Source organism: Oncorhynchus gorbuscha, linkage group LG14 (genome assembly GCF_021184085.1).
Source record: "Oncorhynchus gorbuscha isolate QuinsamMale2020 ecotype Even-year linkage group LG14, OgorEven_v1.0, whole genome shotgun sequence".
Classification (NCBI taxonomy): domain Eukaryota; kingdom Metazoa; phylum Chordata; class Actinopteri; order Salmoniformes; family Salmonidae; genus Oncorhynchus; species Oncorhynchus gorbuscha.
The window spans coordinates 42,506,797-42,525,574 of record NC_060186.1 but is presented as its reverse complement, the minus strand read 5'-3'; the positions used below and the strand labels follow the sequence as shown (position 1 = coordinate 42,525,574).

The window sequence follows — 18,778 nt, the reverse complement described above, 5'->3', positions numbered from 1 at the left end:
CATCATTGATATATACAGAGAAAAGAGTCGGCCCGAGAATTGAACCCTGTGGCACCCCCATAGAGACTGCCAGAGGACCGGACAGCATGCCCTCCGATTTGACACACTGAACTCTGTCTGCAAAGTAATTGGTGAACCAGGCAAGGCAGTCATCCGAAAAACCGAGGCTACTGAGTCTGCCGATAAGAATATGGTGATTGACAGAGTCGAAAGCCTTGGCAAGGTCGATGAAGACGGCTGCACAGTACTGTCTTTTATCGATGGCGGTTATGATATCGTTTAGTACCTTGAGCGTGGCTGAGGTGCACCCGTGACCGGCTCGGAAACCAGATTGTATAGCGCAGAAGGTACGGTGGGATTCGAGATGGTCAGTGACCTGTTTGTTGACTTGATTTTCGAAGACCTTAGATAGGCAGGGCAGGATGGATATAGGTCTGTAACAGTTTGGGTCCAGGGTGTCTCCCCCTTTGAAGAGGGGGATGACTGCGGCAGCTTTCCAATCCTTGGGGATCTCAGACGATATGAAAGAGAGGTTGAACAGGCTGGTAATAGGGGTTGCGACAATGGCGGCGGATAGTTTCAGAAATAGAGGGTCCATATTATCAAGCCCAGCTGATTTGTACGGGTCCAGGTTTTGCAGCTCTTTCAGAACATCTGCTATCTGGATTTGGGTAAAGGAGAACCTGGAGAGGCTTGGGCGAGTAGCTGCGGGGGGGGCGGAGCTGTTGGCCGAGGTTGGAGTAGCCAAGCGGAAGGCATGGCCAGCCGTTGAGAAATGCTTGTTGAAGTTTTCGATAATCATGGATTTATCGGTGGTGACCGTGTTACCTAGCCTCAGTGCAGTGGGCAGCTGGGAGGAGGTGCTCTTGTTCTCCATGGACTTCACAGTGTCCCAGAACTTTTTGGAGATGGAGCTACAGGATGCAAACTTCTGCCTGAAGAAGCTGGCCTTAGCTTTCCTGACTGTGTGGTGGAGGTGTGTCTATTCTGAGCAAGACTTAATTCCCTGATAACTCCACCACCTTTATGTGCGAGCAAACCATGAATAAGGTTGAGCGAACCTGCCGGTTCCAAGTGGAAAAAGACTCTACTTTATTTTTTTCTGATAGAAATAAAAGCATTATCCATGCAGTGCAATTTATAAATGGATAAGAGCTATTTAAAAGAGCTAGGAAAATAAGTAATCCCTTTGGAGAAGGGGATTGTAAAAACAGCAATTGTTTTAGATTATTTTTCCTTATGATCGCTGGAGACGAATGTGAAATCAGCCATATGGAAGCAAACTGAAAATCATATCAACATGACATGTATTGCGGCCCCTTCTCCACAGTGAAATAGGCTCTGAATAGCTGTGCCATTATTTCCAAATTTTAATTGTGTGCCCTCATAATTTGCAAGGATGAAATTTGAACACCCAAGCTCTAGGTTTATGTATGGCTGAACCTGCTGAGTTGATGTAAGCTCTTTAGAATGTTTTAATTATAGCCTATGCCCGGGCTTTTCTCCGTTTTCTTTTACAATTTGTAAAACAATCATGTTAAATATTTGCCACTATCGGGAGCTACTGCCAGTAATACCCAAATCCATTTATAACTGTCACTTTAGTATTAGTTTTCATCCATTTGCATCCTTCCATTACGTTCCGTTCATCTTTCTTCTGTCACGTCCATGCAAGTTGTTCCTCAGTGTTGCTAGAATTAGTGGATCATTTTAGGCTAACGTTGTGCAATAATTTGGCACAAGTAGCCTATTTGAATCATTATGGAACTCAGACCACACGTGGCAAGTTAAACCTGGAGCCTGGTGCACGGTTCATGATGACTGGACCGTTGTCACACAGTTCTATTATTAGTGAGAATTAGGCTGGATTTATAGGACTATTGTTCAACCTCTATTGTACACTTTTTTCCACCTTCAAATATTTCATGGCTTGAACTTGAATATGACACTGACATTTCAGGATGAATCAAACCACTGTATTTATTTATTCATATATTTTGCATGTCAAGGCTCTCCAAACCTTTTTTTTTAATCTGCATTTTGTGTAACTTTTTGGGCGACCTGGCAAAATCCACATAGAAATGTGAGTTATAGATCTGTCATTCTCATCAAAAGCAAGTCTAAGAAGTAGTAGATTTGTTATATGTGCACTATTTATATGCTTCCCGTTCTTTTTGTGTCTTTTACTTTAAGGTTTGTACACCAGCTTCAAACAGCTAAAAATAAAATATTTTTGGTTATGGAAAATATATTTCACAGCGGTTTAGATGGTACAATGATTGTCAACACTATACTTGCTTGATTTGTCACATAAACTGAAATTAGGCAAACTATTAGAATTTTAGCAACCAGGAAATGGCGGGAGCGATTTCTGCATCTTTAATGATTCATACAGTATATAATTTCCTAACCCTAAAACTTGCCTAAATAATCTACAAAATCAGAGTATTTTTTAAATCTACCAGTTGGTGCTGAATTTGAGAAAAAGATGCATAGATGGCATTCTTTCATTGATCCCTATTTTCTGAAGATAGATGGCATTCAAATATGTCAATAAAATTGTAATTAAATGTACTTTGTATTTAAAGGGATGGCAATAAATATACTGAAAACCCTATTGAATGAAAACTCCACGAGAAAATATGTTGGTCAGCAAGTGGGAGGGTTTTAAGCGATTTAATTACATATATTCAGTGCACTCAAAGCCTGTTACGCACGTTAATGAGGTAAGTCTGAATACCAACTACTGAGAAATGCGTAGGAAAGGCTTGTGTAAGAAAGTCATAATTTCCTAAATTGGAATTCGGCCTTAGTAGCCTACACATTACCAATAAAATCCTAGTCCTACATCATTGAAGCACAGTTGGCTTCACAGCACGCTAAAGTAATGATCTTTTCAATGCTAGAAGGCTGTCAAGTTTAGCCTGTGTACTAGTCTCTTTAGCTAATCCACTCCCTGTACTTCATGCCATTTGCCAAAAAGACTGGCCTATCTGCCATCTTTAAGTATGAATATTATAAAATTAATGAGCTCGAGGAGAACCAAGGATTTGATCCTGATTCGATCACCTTTACAGCTATCCTCCAATCACAACGATTATGCAAATATTTGAACTCTATATGCTAAGCAACCATTTTTTGTTTGTCCAGATGAAACCAATCTGTCCAAAGTAAATACATACTGCAATTCCAACCTTTTTAGGAATTGCAGTAATTTTGAGGCTCCACATGTTTTCATGGAAAATATGAATGTTATTTCCAACAACCAATGAGCAACTCCACTGTAAATCCAGCACATATTGAACGTTGAGATTGCTGAAATGGAATGTTAGCTAGAGACTGTTACTCAGAATATTTCAAGCTTGGTTCTCTGCCCAAAGCACATCACATGAAACTACGTCATTTGCATTCCTATTTGCATTCCTATCAAGACGCTACCATAAATACAGACGGCCCAAATATTTTCTCAGTTCAATCCATCTCGGCAGCAGTATTCAGCGATGGGAGATGTACATGTTGACCCCCTTGACAGACATCATTAAATGGAGCGCCATGAACAACAATGCTATTCCGGGGGTATGTTTGTTTTAACTGGTCATCTGGTTGAATGGAGTTGGAGAAATATGGTGCTTTATTTTGACACTGTCATCTCATGATGTCACTAAGCCTACCTGTAGCCAGGGGATATGTTTAGCATAGCAAGCTCTAAGGCAACGATCGCCGATACTGAGGTTAGGGGTTACTAGAGTCATGTTTAATGTATCATTTCCTGGACATGATGATATTTCATATACCTGTCAGTGTGAGAGGATGCGGACACACTCACGTACACAGGCAAACATGCACACTTTTTAACTAAAATGAGGTTTATGGGGTTTTCCTGGATGCATGGATAAATTAGCTCTGGCTGCTTGGACACATTTAAGGCTAATGATTGTCTTGTGTGATCCTATTGTTGGTGGCATCCAAGGGAAAAACTATGTTTGTATGCCTGCGAGTGGAACTTTAGGGGAGTCAGAGGTGGGACAGGGCAAGGACTCCCAGTTGGCCTTAGGGGAAACACATGCCGTGTGAGTGTGTGGAATCTGGAAGCTGTGTGAAACATTCTCATTAGCTAGTGGAAAAAGTGGAACCATAACAGCCATAGTTATTGGGGAAGAGTTGAGAGGGATGGGGGCAGGGCGGCTTCTTCAGACTACAGTAAGTGGCAGACCGACAAGGGAAAGACTGTTGCAGTGTAACTGAGGGGATAAGCAGATGTTTTCTGTGTCCCAAATGGCACCCTATTCTCTATGTAGTGCACTCCTTTTGACCATGGCCCATAGGGCTGAGGAAGGAATCTAGGCTCATTAGGAATAACCTGTTACACAATCTCAAAACAAAGGCCTAATGGATTTCATTGGCGGTCATATGTGAAGTTAGTAAGGCCTGTTCTTTTCCCCATAACATATACAAAGTGTGGTTCTATCCTGCAAATAAAAACACACACTAACCAAGAAAAACATTGAATTGAGTGGAAAAGTATAATCTTACCTCAGATAGCGCAACAAACCGTCTGCAGTCTACAGTCCTACTGTATTTAGATAGAGAACATTGAATAGAATAAGGCTATGTCTAACAGAACAAAAATACAGATAGAACCTTATAGTCCCAAGTTCTCTAACAAAGACGGGGATGCAAACAAACCGCGTTGGACTGATGTCGCACTAAACTTGACACACAAAAACAGGGCTAGATTGCTATCCCAACTGCTGTTCACTGCACTGAATACTTCATTGGAATTGCCAATATTAGGCTAAGGCTCCAGCTATGAAAACATGTCATGGATCCCTCCGGAACTTTCATCACACACATTTGTCTCCTATTCCCACTGATTAGTATTTGTATATATGTGCCCTTTGGTTTCCATTGGGGGTCGATTATTGTTACAATGTCCGTTGGTGCGTGTGAGTACCTGTGCTGTGTGTTTTGTGCTTTCGTGCCCTTGTGGATTGCGCAGATGATTACGGGTCTCGTCCTGTGTGTTAATCATCGTGCGAGTGTATTATTTATTCAAGGTACTCGTCGCTCTTTTCTTTTGGGTTACTACCCTGTGTTTTTGTTACGTGTTTGTTTGGTCTTCGTCCCCTTGCCTTTACATGGCACACCATAATTTGGGTACAGTAAAAAAAATTATTATGCATTCCTGCGCCTGTCTCCCATTGCTTTTTACAAACCTATGCCTATCAACCTTGCGGTTATCTTTTGTCCTGCATTGTGTATGAACCTGCATTGTTATCAAGCAAATCTCTATCTTTGAAAATACTACATGCTATTTTTGCAATAGAAATGGAATGCATTATCATACAACTATATAATAAGTGTATAAGTGTATAACTCCATGGGCATCTTTTGGAGTGTAGGCTACTAAGTGTTCTTCTACACAACTTTAAAATTAGAACAACAAACCAGCCACCGGGGATATCCCCCACGTTTTGGATGTTCTGTGGGTTTGTGTGCAGGGAGAGAATAAATAGCAACGCCCGTGTTTATGTCTGTCCTGGCCCTGCCACCACAGTGAGATTTAGTGGAAAACTGTCCATGTGACCATGCGACCCAGTCCAGGGGAGGTGCTGCCAGTTGCATCCTGGTCCTGTTATGCTCTGGGCCAGGGGGTGTGGTCGGGTTCTGGATGGGCGTGTGTGTGTGTGTGTGTGTGTGTGTGTGTGTGTGTGTGTGTGTGTGTGTGTGTGTGTGTGTGTGTGTGTGTGTGTGTGTGTGTGTGTGTGTGTGTGTGTGTGTGTGTGTGTGTGTGTGTGTGTGTGTGTGTGTGTGTGTGTGTGTGTGTGTGTGTGTGTGTGTGTGTGTGTGTGTGTGTGCGTTTGTGGCTGTGTGTGTGTGTGTGGTGTCTCATTCCCAGCTGTGCACTCCTGTAAGCCTGGCAAACCAAGCTAAGGGTGGTGTTGGTGTGTCAGAGGGAGTGTAGGCTACTCCCAGTCCACTTTCCCCCTTAGAGCTCTCATATTGCATTGTAATTGCAAGTCAAACCGAGGAAACTGCAGGAAATTACATTAAAGATTTCGGAGTGTGAACTCGACTCTCTAGAAAGCTCTTGGAGCACAGTCAGACACAAACAAACAATTAGTTGCTGTCCTCCTTTGTCCTCCGCTCCGGTCTCTGATATAATCTGTCCTGGGCCAATAATCTCAGAGAGGAGAGAGAGAAAAAAAGGCAAGCAGAGAGAGAGAGAAAGAGAGGTAAAGCAAGAACAGGGTCACGTGACCGTTTCTCTCTCTGGCCAATAAAAGCTTTATGGGTAAAGCAGAGGGAGTGGAAATGTTATATGACGTGTCATTAAATGTGTGCCATGTGCATGCATGATGGTTTTTCCACCTATGTGTTACTTTTCCAGTAACATTTAATACACGTACAGCTGAAAACGCATGCCTGTGTGTGTGACTGTCTCCCATGTGGCATCCTAACCTAGGTGCCTGGATTTTCTAACGGTTACCTGAGTTCTGAAGTAACAACCTTAGCTTCTTGTGCCGTGCTGACCTTTTGAGGCAACAGATTGAGTTATTGAAGCCTAGAATGATCCCGGACACTCTCCCTCCACCACCTGGCTAACGGTCAATAAATAAATTCTCACATTGCGAGGGGATGTAAATGGTGTCCATGGAGACCAGGCCTCACCCTCCCATGTGGCACTCAGAACATCTCAGTTGTCATCTTATCAGTATCACTCTACCGCTGCCCATATGCTGTTTAAAGCCTCTACAGTCAAACATTACAATAACCATAATTCAATATGAATCAACATTGGGCTATTTGAGGTGGTTCTTCTACCTCTCGAGTTACAGTATAATGCAACATCCAGATGCGGTTTGGATTAAACCAATTTATCACTTGAGTGTTTCACTTGATGTTCCTAATAAGAGTGTTCAATCTCCTGTAGGAACAGAGGAAGAGGACGCAGATTGAGCAGCCAGCAAGCCAGCCAGCAGACAGACATCGTAAGGAGAGCAGAAGGGGACCTACAGTCCTGCGTGGTGGAGATAAGGTTCCAAGACTAATAGCAGAGCTGACTGTGAGAGGCTCCACATTTCATTTCACCTTCCTTTAACCAGAAAAGGCCCTTAAGGTTTGAAACCCCGTTCCAGTGGGCCGTCATGGGGAAACAGAACAGCAAACTGCGGCCTGAAGTGCTGAATGACCTGCGCGAAAACACAGAGTTTTCCGACCATGAGCTCCAGGAGTGGTACCGAGGCTTCCTCAAAGACTGCCCAACGGGCCACCTGACAGTCGAAGAGTTCAAGAAGATCTACGCCAACTTCTTCCCGTATGGCGACGCTTCCAAGTTTGCTGAGCACGTCTTCCGGACATTCGACACCAACGGCGATGCCACCATCGACTTCCGGGAATTCATCATCGCGCTGAGTGTCACATCGCGCGGCGGCCTGGAGCAGAAGCTGCGCTGGGCCTTCAGCATGTATGACCTGGATGGGAATGGCTACATCAGCCGGGCTGAGATGCTGGAGATCGTACAGGTGAGTTGAGATGAGAATGAGTTGGTTCCGGTGGTTCAATGGATTAGAAACTGAGCATGCTGCAGGTATTATTAAGGGTTCAAGTTGCTTGGGATAAAAGTGTTTGCTAACTTCCTGTGGTGGACTTTACAGGTGGATTTAGTCAGAACACCCTCCAATATGTTTTCTGCTCACTTCAGCGTCTTCTTTTTTTACATTTACATTTACATTTAAGTCACTTAGCAGACGCTCTTATCCAGAGCGACTTACAAATTGGTGCATTCACCTTATGACATCCAGTGGAACAACCACTTTACAATAGTGCATCTAAATATTTTAAGGGGGGTGAGAAGGATTACTTTATCCTATCCTAGGTATTCCTTAAAGAGGTGGGGTTTCAGGTGTCTCCGGAAGGTGGTGATTGACTCCGCTGTCCTGGCGTCGTGAGGGAGTTTGTTCCACCATTGGGGAGCCAGAGCAGCGAACAGTTTTGACTGAGCTGAGCGGGAACTGTACTTCCTCAGTGGTAGGGAGGCGAGCAGGCCAGAGGTGGATGAACGCAGTGCCCTTATTTGGGTGTAGGGCCTGATCAGAGCCTGGAGGTACTGAGGTGCCGTTCCCCTCACAGCTCCGTAGGCAAGCACCATGGTCTTGTAGCGGATGCAAGCTTCAACTGGAAGCCAGTGGAGAGAGCGGAGGAGCGGGGTGACGTGAGAGAACTTGGGAAGGTTGAACACTAGACGGGCTGCGGCGTTCTGGATGAGTTGTAGGGGTTTAATGGCACAGGCAGGGAGCCCAGCCAACAGCGAGTTGCAGTAATCCAGACGGGAGATGACAAGTGCCTGGATTAGGACCTGCGCCGCTTCCTGTGTGAGGCAGGGTCGTACTCTGCGGATGTTGTAGAGCATGAACCTACAGGAACGGGCCACCGCCTTGATGTTAGTTGAGAACGACAGTTTTTTACTTGTCTTTGTGTTTAATCTAATGAATGATACGTTCTTTATTTCTCACGTCCATGATATCGTAAACATATTTTCACCATGGACATTGGCTGCAACTCATTCTATTTTTGTTTCCCTTAATCATGGTCATATTTGCTCCCCCCCCCCACTGTGGCCAGAGCAGCATGTCCCGTATCAGTGTTGACTCAGGCGATTGTGTGTGGTGGTGACACAAGTGAACACATTCTCCTGTTAAAGTCCTCAGACCATTTTTTTATGTATTTTTTTCACCTTCAGTTAACCAGGTAGGCCAGTTGAGAACAAGTATCATTTACAACTGCGACCTGGCCAAGATAAAGCAACGCAATGTGATACAAACACCAACACAGAGTTACACATGGAATAAACAAACGTATAGACTATAACACAATAGAAAATTCTATATACAGTGTGTGCACATGAAGTAAGACTAGGGAGGTAAGGCAATGAATAGGCCATAGTGGCGAAATAATTACAATTTAGCAATTAGACACTGGAGTGATGAATGTGCAGAAGATGAATGTGCAAGTAGAGATAGTGAGGTGCAAAGGAGCAAAAAAATAATAACAATATGGGGATAAGGTAGTTGGATGGGCTATTTACAGATGAGTTTGTACAGGTGCAATGATCTCTGAGCTGCTCTGACAGCTGATGCTTAAAGTTAGTGTGGGAGATATGAGTCTCTAGCTTCAGTGATTTTTGCAATTTGTTCCAGTCATTGGCAGCAGAGAACTGGAAGGAAAGGTGGCCAAACGAGGATTTGGCTTTGGGGGTGATCACTGAAATATACTTGCTGCAGCGCGTGCTACGGGTGGGTTCTGCTATGGTGACCAGTGAGCTGAGATATGGCGGGGATTTACCTAGGAAATACTTATAGATGATCTGGAGCCAGTGGGTTTGGCGACGAATATGAAGCGAGGGCCAGCCAACGAGAGCATACAGGTCGCAGTGGTGGGTAGTATATGGGGCTTGGTGACAAAATGGATGGCACTGTGATAGACTGCATCTTATTTGCTGAGTAGAGTGTTGAGGCTATCACCAAAGTCAAGGATTGGTAGGATGGTCAGTTTTACTAGAGTATGTTTGGCAGCATGAGTGAAGGATGCTTTGTTGTGAAATACCAGATGACTAGGTATTTGTAATTGTCCACATATTCTAAGTCAGAACCTTCCAGAGTAGTGATGCTGGACGGGCGGGCAGGTGCGGGCAGCGATCGGTTGAAGAGCATGCATTTAGTTTTACTTGCATTTAAGAGCAGTTGGAGGCCACAGAAGGAGAGTTGTATGGCATTGAAGCTCGTCTGGAGTTTAGTTAACACAGTGTCCAAAGAAGGGCCAGAAGTATACAGAATGGTATCGTCTGCGTAGAGGTGGATCAGAGAATCACCAGCAGCAAGAGCGACATCATTGATGTATACAGAGATAAGAGTCGGCCCGAGAACTGAACCCCGTGGCACCCCCATAGAGAGTGCCAGAGGTCTGGACAACAGGCCCTCCGATTTGACACACTGAACTCTGTCTGAGAAGTAGTTGGTGAACCAGGCGAGGCAGTCATTTGAGAAACCAAGGCTGTTGAGTCTGCCGATAAGGATGTGCTGATTGACCTAGTCGAAAGCCTTGGCCAGGTCGATGAATACGGCTGCACAGTATTGTCTTTTATCGATGGCGGTTATGATATCGTTAGGACCTTGAGTGTGGCTGAGGTGCACCCATGACCAGCTCGGAAACCAGATTGCATAGCGGAGAAGGTACGGTGGGATTCGAAATGGTCAGTGATCTGTTTGTTAACCTGGCTTTCGAAGACCTTAGAAAGGCAGGGTAGGATAGATATAGGTCTGTAACAGTTTGGGTTTAGAGTGTCTCTTTGAAGAGGGGGATGACCGTGGCAGCTTTCCAATCTTTGGGGATCTCAGACAATACGAAAGAGAGGTTGAACAGGCTAGTAATAGGGGTTGCAACAATTGCGGCAGATAATTTTAGAAAGAGAGGGTCCAGATTGTTTAGCCCAGCTGATTTGTAGGGGTCCAGATTTTGCAGCTCTTTCAGAACATCAGCTATCTGGATTTGGGTGAAGGAGAAATGGGGAGGCTTGGGCAAGTTGCTGTGAGGGGTGCAGGGCTGTTGACCAGGGTACCGGTAGCCATGTAGAAAAATGCTTATTGAAATTCTCAATTATGGTGGATTTATCGGTGGTGACAGTGTTTCCTAGCCTCAGCTCTTATTCTCCATGGACTTTACAGTGTCCCAGAACTTTTTGGAGTTTGTGTTACAGGATGCAAATTTCTGTTTGAAAAAATATATACACTGCCTGTGTATATTGGTTCCTAACTTCCCTGAAATGTTGCATATCGCGGGGGCTATTCAATGCTAATGCAGTACGCCACAGGATGTTTTGTGCTGGTCAAGGGCAGTCAGGTCTGGAGTGAACCAAGGGCTATATCTGTTCCCGGTTCTACATTTTATGAACGGGGTAAGCTTATTTAAGATGGTGAGGAAAGCACTTTTAAAGAATAACCAGGCATCTTCTACTGACGGAATGAGGTTAATATCCTTCCAGGATACCCGGGCCAGGTTTATTAGAAAGGCTTGCTCGCTGAAGTGTTTTAGGGAGCGTTTGACAGTGATGAGGGGTGGTCATTGGACCACAGACCCATTACAGAAGCACGCAATGAGGCAGTGATCGCTGAGATCCTGGTTGAAGACAGCAGAGATGTATTTGGAGGGCAGGTTGGTCAGGATGATATCTATGAGGGTGCCCGTGTTTATGGATTTGGGGTGTTGTATCTGGTAGGTTCATTGATCATGTGTGTGAGATTGAGGGCATCTAGTTTAGATTGTAGGGCGGCCGGGGTGTTAAGCATGTCCTAGTTTAGGTCACCTAACAGTACGAGCTCTGGAGATAGATGGGGGAAATCAATTCATATATGGTGTCCAGGGCACAGCTGGGGGCAGAAGGTGGTCTATAACAAGCGGCAACGGTGAGAGACTTGTTTCTGGAAATGTGGATTTTATAAGTAGAAGATCGAATTGTTTGGGCACGGACCTGGATAGTATGACAGAACTCTGCAGGCTATTTCTGTAGTAGATTACAACTCTGCCCACTTTGGCAGTTCTATCTTGTCAGAAAATGTTATAGTTTGGGATGGAAATTTCAGTTCCCGTCTCATTGGTGATAGGCTCAAATACCTTGTTTTTTTATAAAGCCAGAGAACCGTGATGAATTTTCCAGGTGGTAACCGGACTGCATAGGTAACTAGTAGAATAGTTCCATTCTGACAGAGAATATTGTATTATTTGTTAAAGGCACTATTTGGAAGTTACTTTGTTTTTTAATGGTCATTAGTGGTAGACTGTATACACATTCAAGAATGTTGTTTCTAAAACCTTATGAGTTTTGTGCAACTCTCTTACCCAAGGTCAATTGTTCTTCCTTCTGCAGGCGATTTACAAGATGGTGTCCTCAGTGATGAAGATGCCAGAAGATGAGTCGACACCGGAGAAACGGACAGATAAGATCTTCAGACAGATGGATGTAGACAATGATGGTGAGTCTTGTTTGTTTTTAAACCTCTAATTCGAATTTTTATAGTGACATAAGAATTTACATTCCAGCTTGGTAATAACCAGGTAAGAACTATGTAATTACCACTAGTAGTTACCATGTTGTTTCAACCAATCCTCTTTCCTGACATCCCAACCAGCCCATGGTTGTTACCTGGAAATAGAGATGGCAGTTCTATGTAATAACGATGAACAGTGCTGGAAAATGCAACATTATCTGTTTCTCTTTAGTTCTACCGTTTTATCCCTTTAAATATCCCAACCAGCCCATGGTTGTTACCTGGAAATAGTTAAACCATTATATCCCTTCCCCATAACAAACACACCATTGCTATGACATGACAAACAAAGCACAGTTTACAATCAGGGCCTGGTTTCCCAAAATAATCTTATAGTTAACGATCAAATCAAATCAAATTTATTTATATAGCCCTTCGTACATCAGCTGATATCTCAAAGTGCTGTACAGAAACCCAGCCTAAAACCCCAAACAGCAAGCAATGCAGGTGTAGAAGCACGGTGGCTAGGAAAAACTCCCTAGAAAGGCCAAAACCTAGGAAGAAACCTAGAGAGGAACCAGGCTATGTGGGGTGGCCAGTCCTCTTCTGGCTGTGCCGGGTGGAGATTATAACAGAACATGGCCAAGATGTTCAAATGTTCATAAATGACCAGCATGGTCGAATAATAACAAGGCAGAACAGTTGAAACTGGAGCAGCAGCACAGTCAGGTGGACCGGGAACAGCAAGGAGTCATCCTGTCATGTAGTCCTGGGGCACGGTCCTAGGGCTCAGGTCCTCCGAGAGAGAGAAAGAAAGAGAGAATTAGAGAGAGCATATGTGGGGTGGCCCGTCCTCTTCTGGCTGTGCCGGGTGGAGATTATAACAGAACATGGCCAAGATGTTCAAATGTTCATAAATGACCAGCATGGTCGAATAATAACAAGGCAGAACAGTTGAAACTGGAGCAGCAGCATGGCCAGGTGGACTGGGGACAGCAAGGAGTCATCATGTCAGGTAGTCCTGGGGCATGGTCCTAGGGCTCAGGTCAGTTAAAACTGAAGCAGCAGCATGGCCAGGTGTACTGGGGACAGCAAGGAGTCATCATGTCAGGTAGTCCTGGGGCATGGTCCTAGGGCTCAGGTCCTCAGAGAGAGAGAAAGAAAGAAGGAGAGAATTAGAGAACACACACTTAGATTCACACAGGACACCGAATAGGACAGGAGAAGTACTCCAGATATAACAAACTGACCCTAGCCCCCCGACACAAACTACTGCAGCATAAATACTGGAGGCTGAGACAGGAGGGGACAGGAGACACTGTGGCCCCATCCGAGGACACCCCCGGACAGGGCCAAACAGGAAGGATATAACCCCACCCACTTTGCCAAAGCACAGCCCCCACACCACTAGAGGGTGGTGACGATGAACTATAATGATAACGATGAACTTAAGATGCTTTTAGGAAATGTATTTATTATTATTATTTATTTTAAACAGTGTCGCTAGAACACGTTTATGTATATTTCACGAATCCTTTCCAAATGTTGTGATTTTAGCATTATGTAAGGGATAATCAACAAGGGGCTATGCATTCTCTGGAAAATAATGAACAACGTGGAAAGAAGGGTGTAGCGCGTCGTGGAACTTACCTTCCACAGAGCTGCATTATTTTCCAGAGAACATCAAGAGGCCCGAGTTGATTATCTTTCATATCAGGCTATAAATTAACACATTTCCTACTATAAATGTGTTCATTTGCAGGTAGAAATGTGTTCAACATCCACTGAAGTAGCTAGCAAGTTTACTTGATTGCAACAGTAGCTAGTTGCTGTAACGACGGGTGAGTGAAATAAGTGAAGAGTCAGATGCAGAGAGCGAAGTGAACGGAAAACGCTTTAATGTCCTTCAAAACGTAACAGGTCCAAAACATGGGTAAATGCCCAAAATACTGGCGCTAAACCAACCCAAAACCTAGACACACACTGGACAGCGGAAACCCCAAAACCAAAACACGATACATCACCAAACGTAACAACCAACAAGCCCGCACAAGCACCAGTGGGCAAAAACAAACCCCAATAACCCAAAACCCCAACAAGGAACAGGTGAAAACAATTAGACAAAAACAAATAAAAAGGAAAAAGAGATCGGTGGCAGCTAGTAGACCAGCGACGACGACCGCCGAGCGCCACCCGAGCAGGAAGGGGAGCCACCTTCGGTGGTATTCGTGACAGTACCCCCCCCCCGATGCGCGGCTCCCACTGTGCGCCGACTACCGGCCTCGGCGACGACCCGGGGGGCGAGGCGCAGGGTGATCCGGATGGATGCGATGGAACTCCCTTAGTATAGTGGGATCCAATATATCCCTGACCGGGACCCCGCACCTCTCCTCCGGCCCGTACCCCTCCCAGTCCACGAGGTACTGCAGGCCCCTCTCTCCGTCTGGAGTCCAGAATGGACTGTATCGTGTACGCCGGGGACCCCTCGATGTCCAGAGGGGGCGGATGGACCTCCGGAACCTCACTTTCCTGCATGGGACCAGCTACCACCGGCCTGAGGAGAGACACATGAAATAAGGGGTTAATACGATAATACGAAGGGTGTAACAATCGATAACACACCTCGTTTATTCTCCTCAGGACTTTAAATGGCCCTACACACTGCGGACACAGCTTCCGGCAGGGCAGGGTGGAGGGGCAGGTTTCGGTTCGAGAGCCAGACCCTGTCCCCCGGTGCAAACACCGGGTCTCACTGTGGTAACGGTCAGCGCTCTTATTCTGCCGTCCACTCGCCTGACACAATGACTTCTGGATGGCTCTCCAGGTCTCCTTAGTGCGCTGCACCCACTCCTCCACCGCAGGAGCCTCGGTCTGGCTCTGCTGCCATGGTGCCAGAACCGGCTGGTACCCCAACACGCACTCAAACGGTGATGTTGGTAGAGGAGTGGCTTAGTGAGTTCTGGGCCATTTCTGCCCAGGGGATGTATCTCGCCCACTCCCCTGGCCGGTCCTGGCAATACGACCGCAGAAACCTACCCACCTCCTGGTTCACTCTCTCCACTTGCCCATTATTCTCCGGGTGATAAACCGAGGTCTGGCTGCCAGAGACCCCCAGCCGCTCCATAAACGCCTTCCATACTCTGGACGTAAACTGGGAACCCCGATCAGAAACGATATCCTCGAGCATCCCGTAGTGCCGAAAGACATGGGTGAATAGTGCCTCCTCAGTCTGCAGGGCCTTAGGGAGTCCGGGCAACGGGATAAGACAGCAGGACTTAGAGAACCGATCCACAATGACCAGGATCGTCGTGTTCCCCTGAGACAGGGGACGATCTGTGAGAAAATCCACCGATAGATGGGACCACGGCCTTTGTGGAACGGGGAGGGGTTGTAATTTCCCTCGTGGCAAATGTCTAGGAGCCTTACTCTGAGCGCATACCGAACAGGAGGAGACATAGAATCGCACGTCTCTCACCAAGGTAGGCCACCAGTACTTCCCTCTAAGACTTCGCACCGTCCTCGAAATACCCGGGTGACCTGATGAGGGTAGACTATGTGCCCATCGAATCAATTGATCACGAACAGCGAGCGGCACGTACCTACGACCCTCCGGGCACTGCGGAGGCGCAGGGTCCTCTCTTAGTGCCCGCTCAATGTCCGTGTCCACCTCCCATACTACCGGTGCTACCAGCTTGGCAGCCGGAATGATGGGAGTAGGATCAATGGACCGGTCATCTCGTATAGGCGGGACAGCGCGTCGGCCTTAGTATTGAGGGAACCTGGTCGATACGAGATCGTAAAACGAAATCGGGTGAAATGCCTGACGAGGATTCAGTCTCCTAGCTGATCGGATATACTCCAGGTTACGATGGTCAGTTCAGATGAGAAAAGGGTGCTTAGCCCCCTCAAGTCAGTGTCTCCACACCTTCAGAGCATTAACCATGGCCAACAACTCCCTATCCCCCACATCATAATTCCGCTCCGCTGGCCCGAGCTTCTTCGGGAAAAAAGCACAGGGGCGGAGCTTCAGTGGCGTACCCGAGCGCTGGGAGAGCACAGCTCCAACGCCAGCCTCGGATGCGTCCACCTTAACTATAAATTCCAAAGAAGGGTCCGGATGCGCCAACACTGGTGAACAGCGCCTTCAAACGGCGGAACGCTCCGTCCGCCTCTGCTGACCACTGCAAACGCACCAGCCCCCCCCTTCAGCAGTGAGGTAATAGGGGCCACCACCTGACCAAAGCCCTGGGTAAACCTCTGGTAGTAATTGGCAAACACTAAGAACCGCTGCACCTCCTTTACCATGGTGAGAGTCGGCCAATTACGAACGGCCTTGACGCGATCACCCTCCATTACCACCCCCGAGGTGGAAATGCGATAACCCAGGAAGGAAACGGCTTGTTTGGAAAATTCACATTTCTCTGCCTTCACATACAGGTCATGCTCCAGCAGTCGCCCAAGAACCTTGCGCACCAGAGACACATGCTCGGCGTTTGTAGCGGAGTAGATCAAGATGTCGTCAATATACACCATTACACCCTGTCCGTGCAGGTCTCTGAGAATCTCATCAACGAAGGATTGAAAGATGGCTGGAGCATTCTTTAACCCGTACGGCATGACGAGGTACTCATAATGGCCAGATGTGGTACTAAATGCGGTTTTCCACTCATCTCCCTCCCAAATACGCACCAGATTATACGCACTCATGAGGTCCAGTTTCGTGAAGAATCGCGCCCCGTGAAATGATTCCACCGCCGTAGCGATGAGAGGTAGTGGGTAGCTAAAAACCACAGTGATGGAATTTAGACCTCGATAATCAATACACGGACGCAAACCACCCTCCTTTTTCTTCACAAAAAATAAACTCGAGGAGACGGGTGACATGGAGGGCCGACTGTACCCCTGTCCCGTGCCTCCGTGACATTTATTTATTTTATTTTTATTTGTCCGTTATTTTACCAGGTAAGTTGACTGAGAACACGTTCTCATTTGCAGCAACGACCTGGGGAATAGTTACAGGGGAGAGGAGGGGGATTAATGAGCCAATTGTAAACTGGGGATTATTAGGTGACCATGATGGTTTGAGGGCCAGATTGGGAATTTAGCCAGGACACCGGGGTTAACACCCCTACTCTTACGATAAGTGCAATGGGATCTTTAATGACCTCAGAGAGTCAGGACACCCATTTAACGTCCCATTCGAAAGACCATAGCCAACGTCTCCTCCTGGGACAACGGATACACGTGACTCCTGGGGAGTGCAGCATTTACCTGGAGGTTTATCACGCAATCCCCTTCTCAATGGGGTGGTAATAGGGTCGCCTTCTTCTTATTGAAGGCGATAGCCAAATCGGCATACTCAGCAGGAATGCGCACGGTGGAAACCTGGTCTGAACTCTCCACCATTGTTGGACTGATGGAAACTCCTAAACACCTGCCTGAACACTCATAAGACCACCCCTGGAGAGCTCCCTGTCTCTACAAAAGTTTAGGATTGTGAATAGCCAGCCAGGGAATCCCCAGTTCCACCGGAAACGCAGGTGAATCGATAAGGAACAGACTAATCCGGTCCTTATGATCCCCCTGCGTAATCATCTCCAGAGGAATCGTGGCCTCCCTGACCAGCCCTGACCCTAACGGTCGACTATCTAAGGAGTGCACGGGAAAGGGGGGTCTACCTTAACTAACGGAATCCTCAACCTCTGAGCGAGTCCGCGATCTATAAAATCCCCGCTGCGCCTGAATCGACTAGCGCCTTATGCTGAAGAGAGGGGAAAAACTTAAGGAAACAGATTAACAAAAACATGTGTCCAACAGGAAGCTCTGGGAGAGTGTGGTGCTGACTCACCTGGGGTGACCGAGGAGTGTTCCGCCTGCCCTCTCGACTCCCAGATGGACTCCTCCAGCACCGACCGGAAATGTACCCTCTCCAGCCACAATGGGTACAGGAGGAGCCTCCTCCTCCGGTCTCCCTAGATGCAGCCCCTCCTAGCTCCATCGGGATTAGAGCGGTGGGGGGGGGGGGCAGGTGGTGGAACTGACAGGACCCTTTCAGAACGTCCGCGAGCATCCAGCAGATGGTCTAGCCGGATAGACATGTCGATCAGCTCATCCAAGCTGAGCGTAGTGTCCCTACAAGCCAGTTCCCTGCGGACGTCCTCTCTTAGGCTACACCTATAATGGTCTATCAGGGCCCTGTCGTTCCAGCCAGCGGCCAAAGTCCGGAAATCCAACGCATAGTCATGCGCGCTCCTCGTCCCCTGCCGGAGTTGGAACATCCTCTCACCCGCCGCTCAGCCCTCCGTAGGATGATCGAACACAGCCCGGAAACGGTGGGTGAACTCCAGGTAGTGGCACCTCGCTGAGTCGGGCCCGTTCCAAACGGCGTTGGCCCACTCCAGGGCCCTACCCGTCAGGCAGGAGTCGAGGACACTCACGCTCTCCTCGTCCGGGGGAACAGGCCGAACGGTGGCCAGGTAGAGCTCTAGTTGTAGCAGAAATCCCTGGCACCCCACCGCCGCTCCATCGTACCCCCTCGGAGGCGTGATGCACAGAGCGCTGGCACTGGATCCCGCTGGAGGAGATGGTAGAGTTACTGGTGGGAGGGTAGGTGGGGTAGTAGGGAGACCACTCCTCTCCCAACGATCCATCCTCTCCATCATTTGATCTATTGCTGATCCAATGCGATGGAGGATGGACGTATGCTGAAGGACCTCCATCGTGGGGAGAGGGGT

General features: G+C 47.0%; 1 protein-coding gene across 2 annotated transcripts in view; it reads left to right on the top strand.

Annotated features, from left to right (window-relative positions):
- Positions 1-18,778, top strand: part of LOC123994951 (hippocalcin-like protein 1) — a 28,269-nt gene that overhangs the window by 2,963 nt on the left and 6,528 nt on the right. Inside the window, exons 1-3 of one of the 2 annotated variants that reach the window (XM_046298087.1) lie at positions 3,483-3,576; positions 6,935-7,526; positions 11,924-12,029. In XM_046298087.1, coding sequence (XP_046154043.1) covers positions 7,149-7,526; positions 11,924-12,029 — 484 coding nt within the window. In that variant the 5' untranslated portion in view covers positions 3,483-3,576; positions 6,935-7,148. Of the gene's footprint in view, positions 1-3,482; positions 3,577-6,934; positions 7,527-11,923; positions 12,030-18,778 lie in introns of those variants that run through there. The other variant, XM_046298086.1, reaches the window with a different exon arrangement.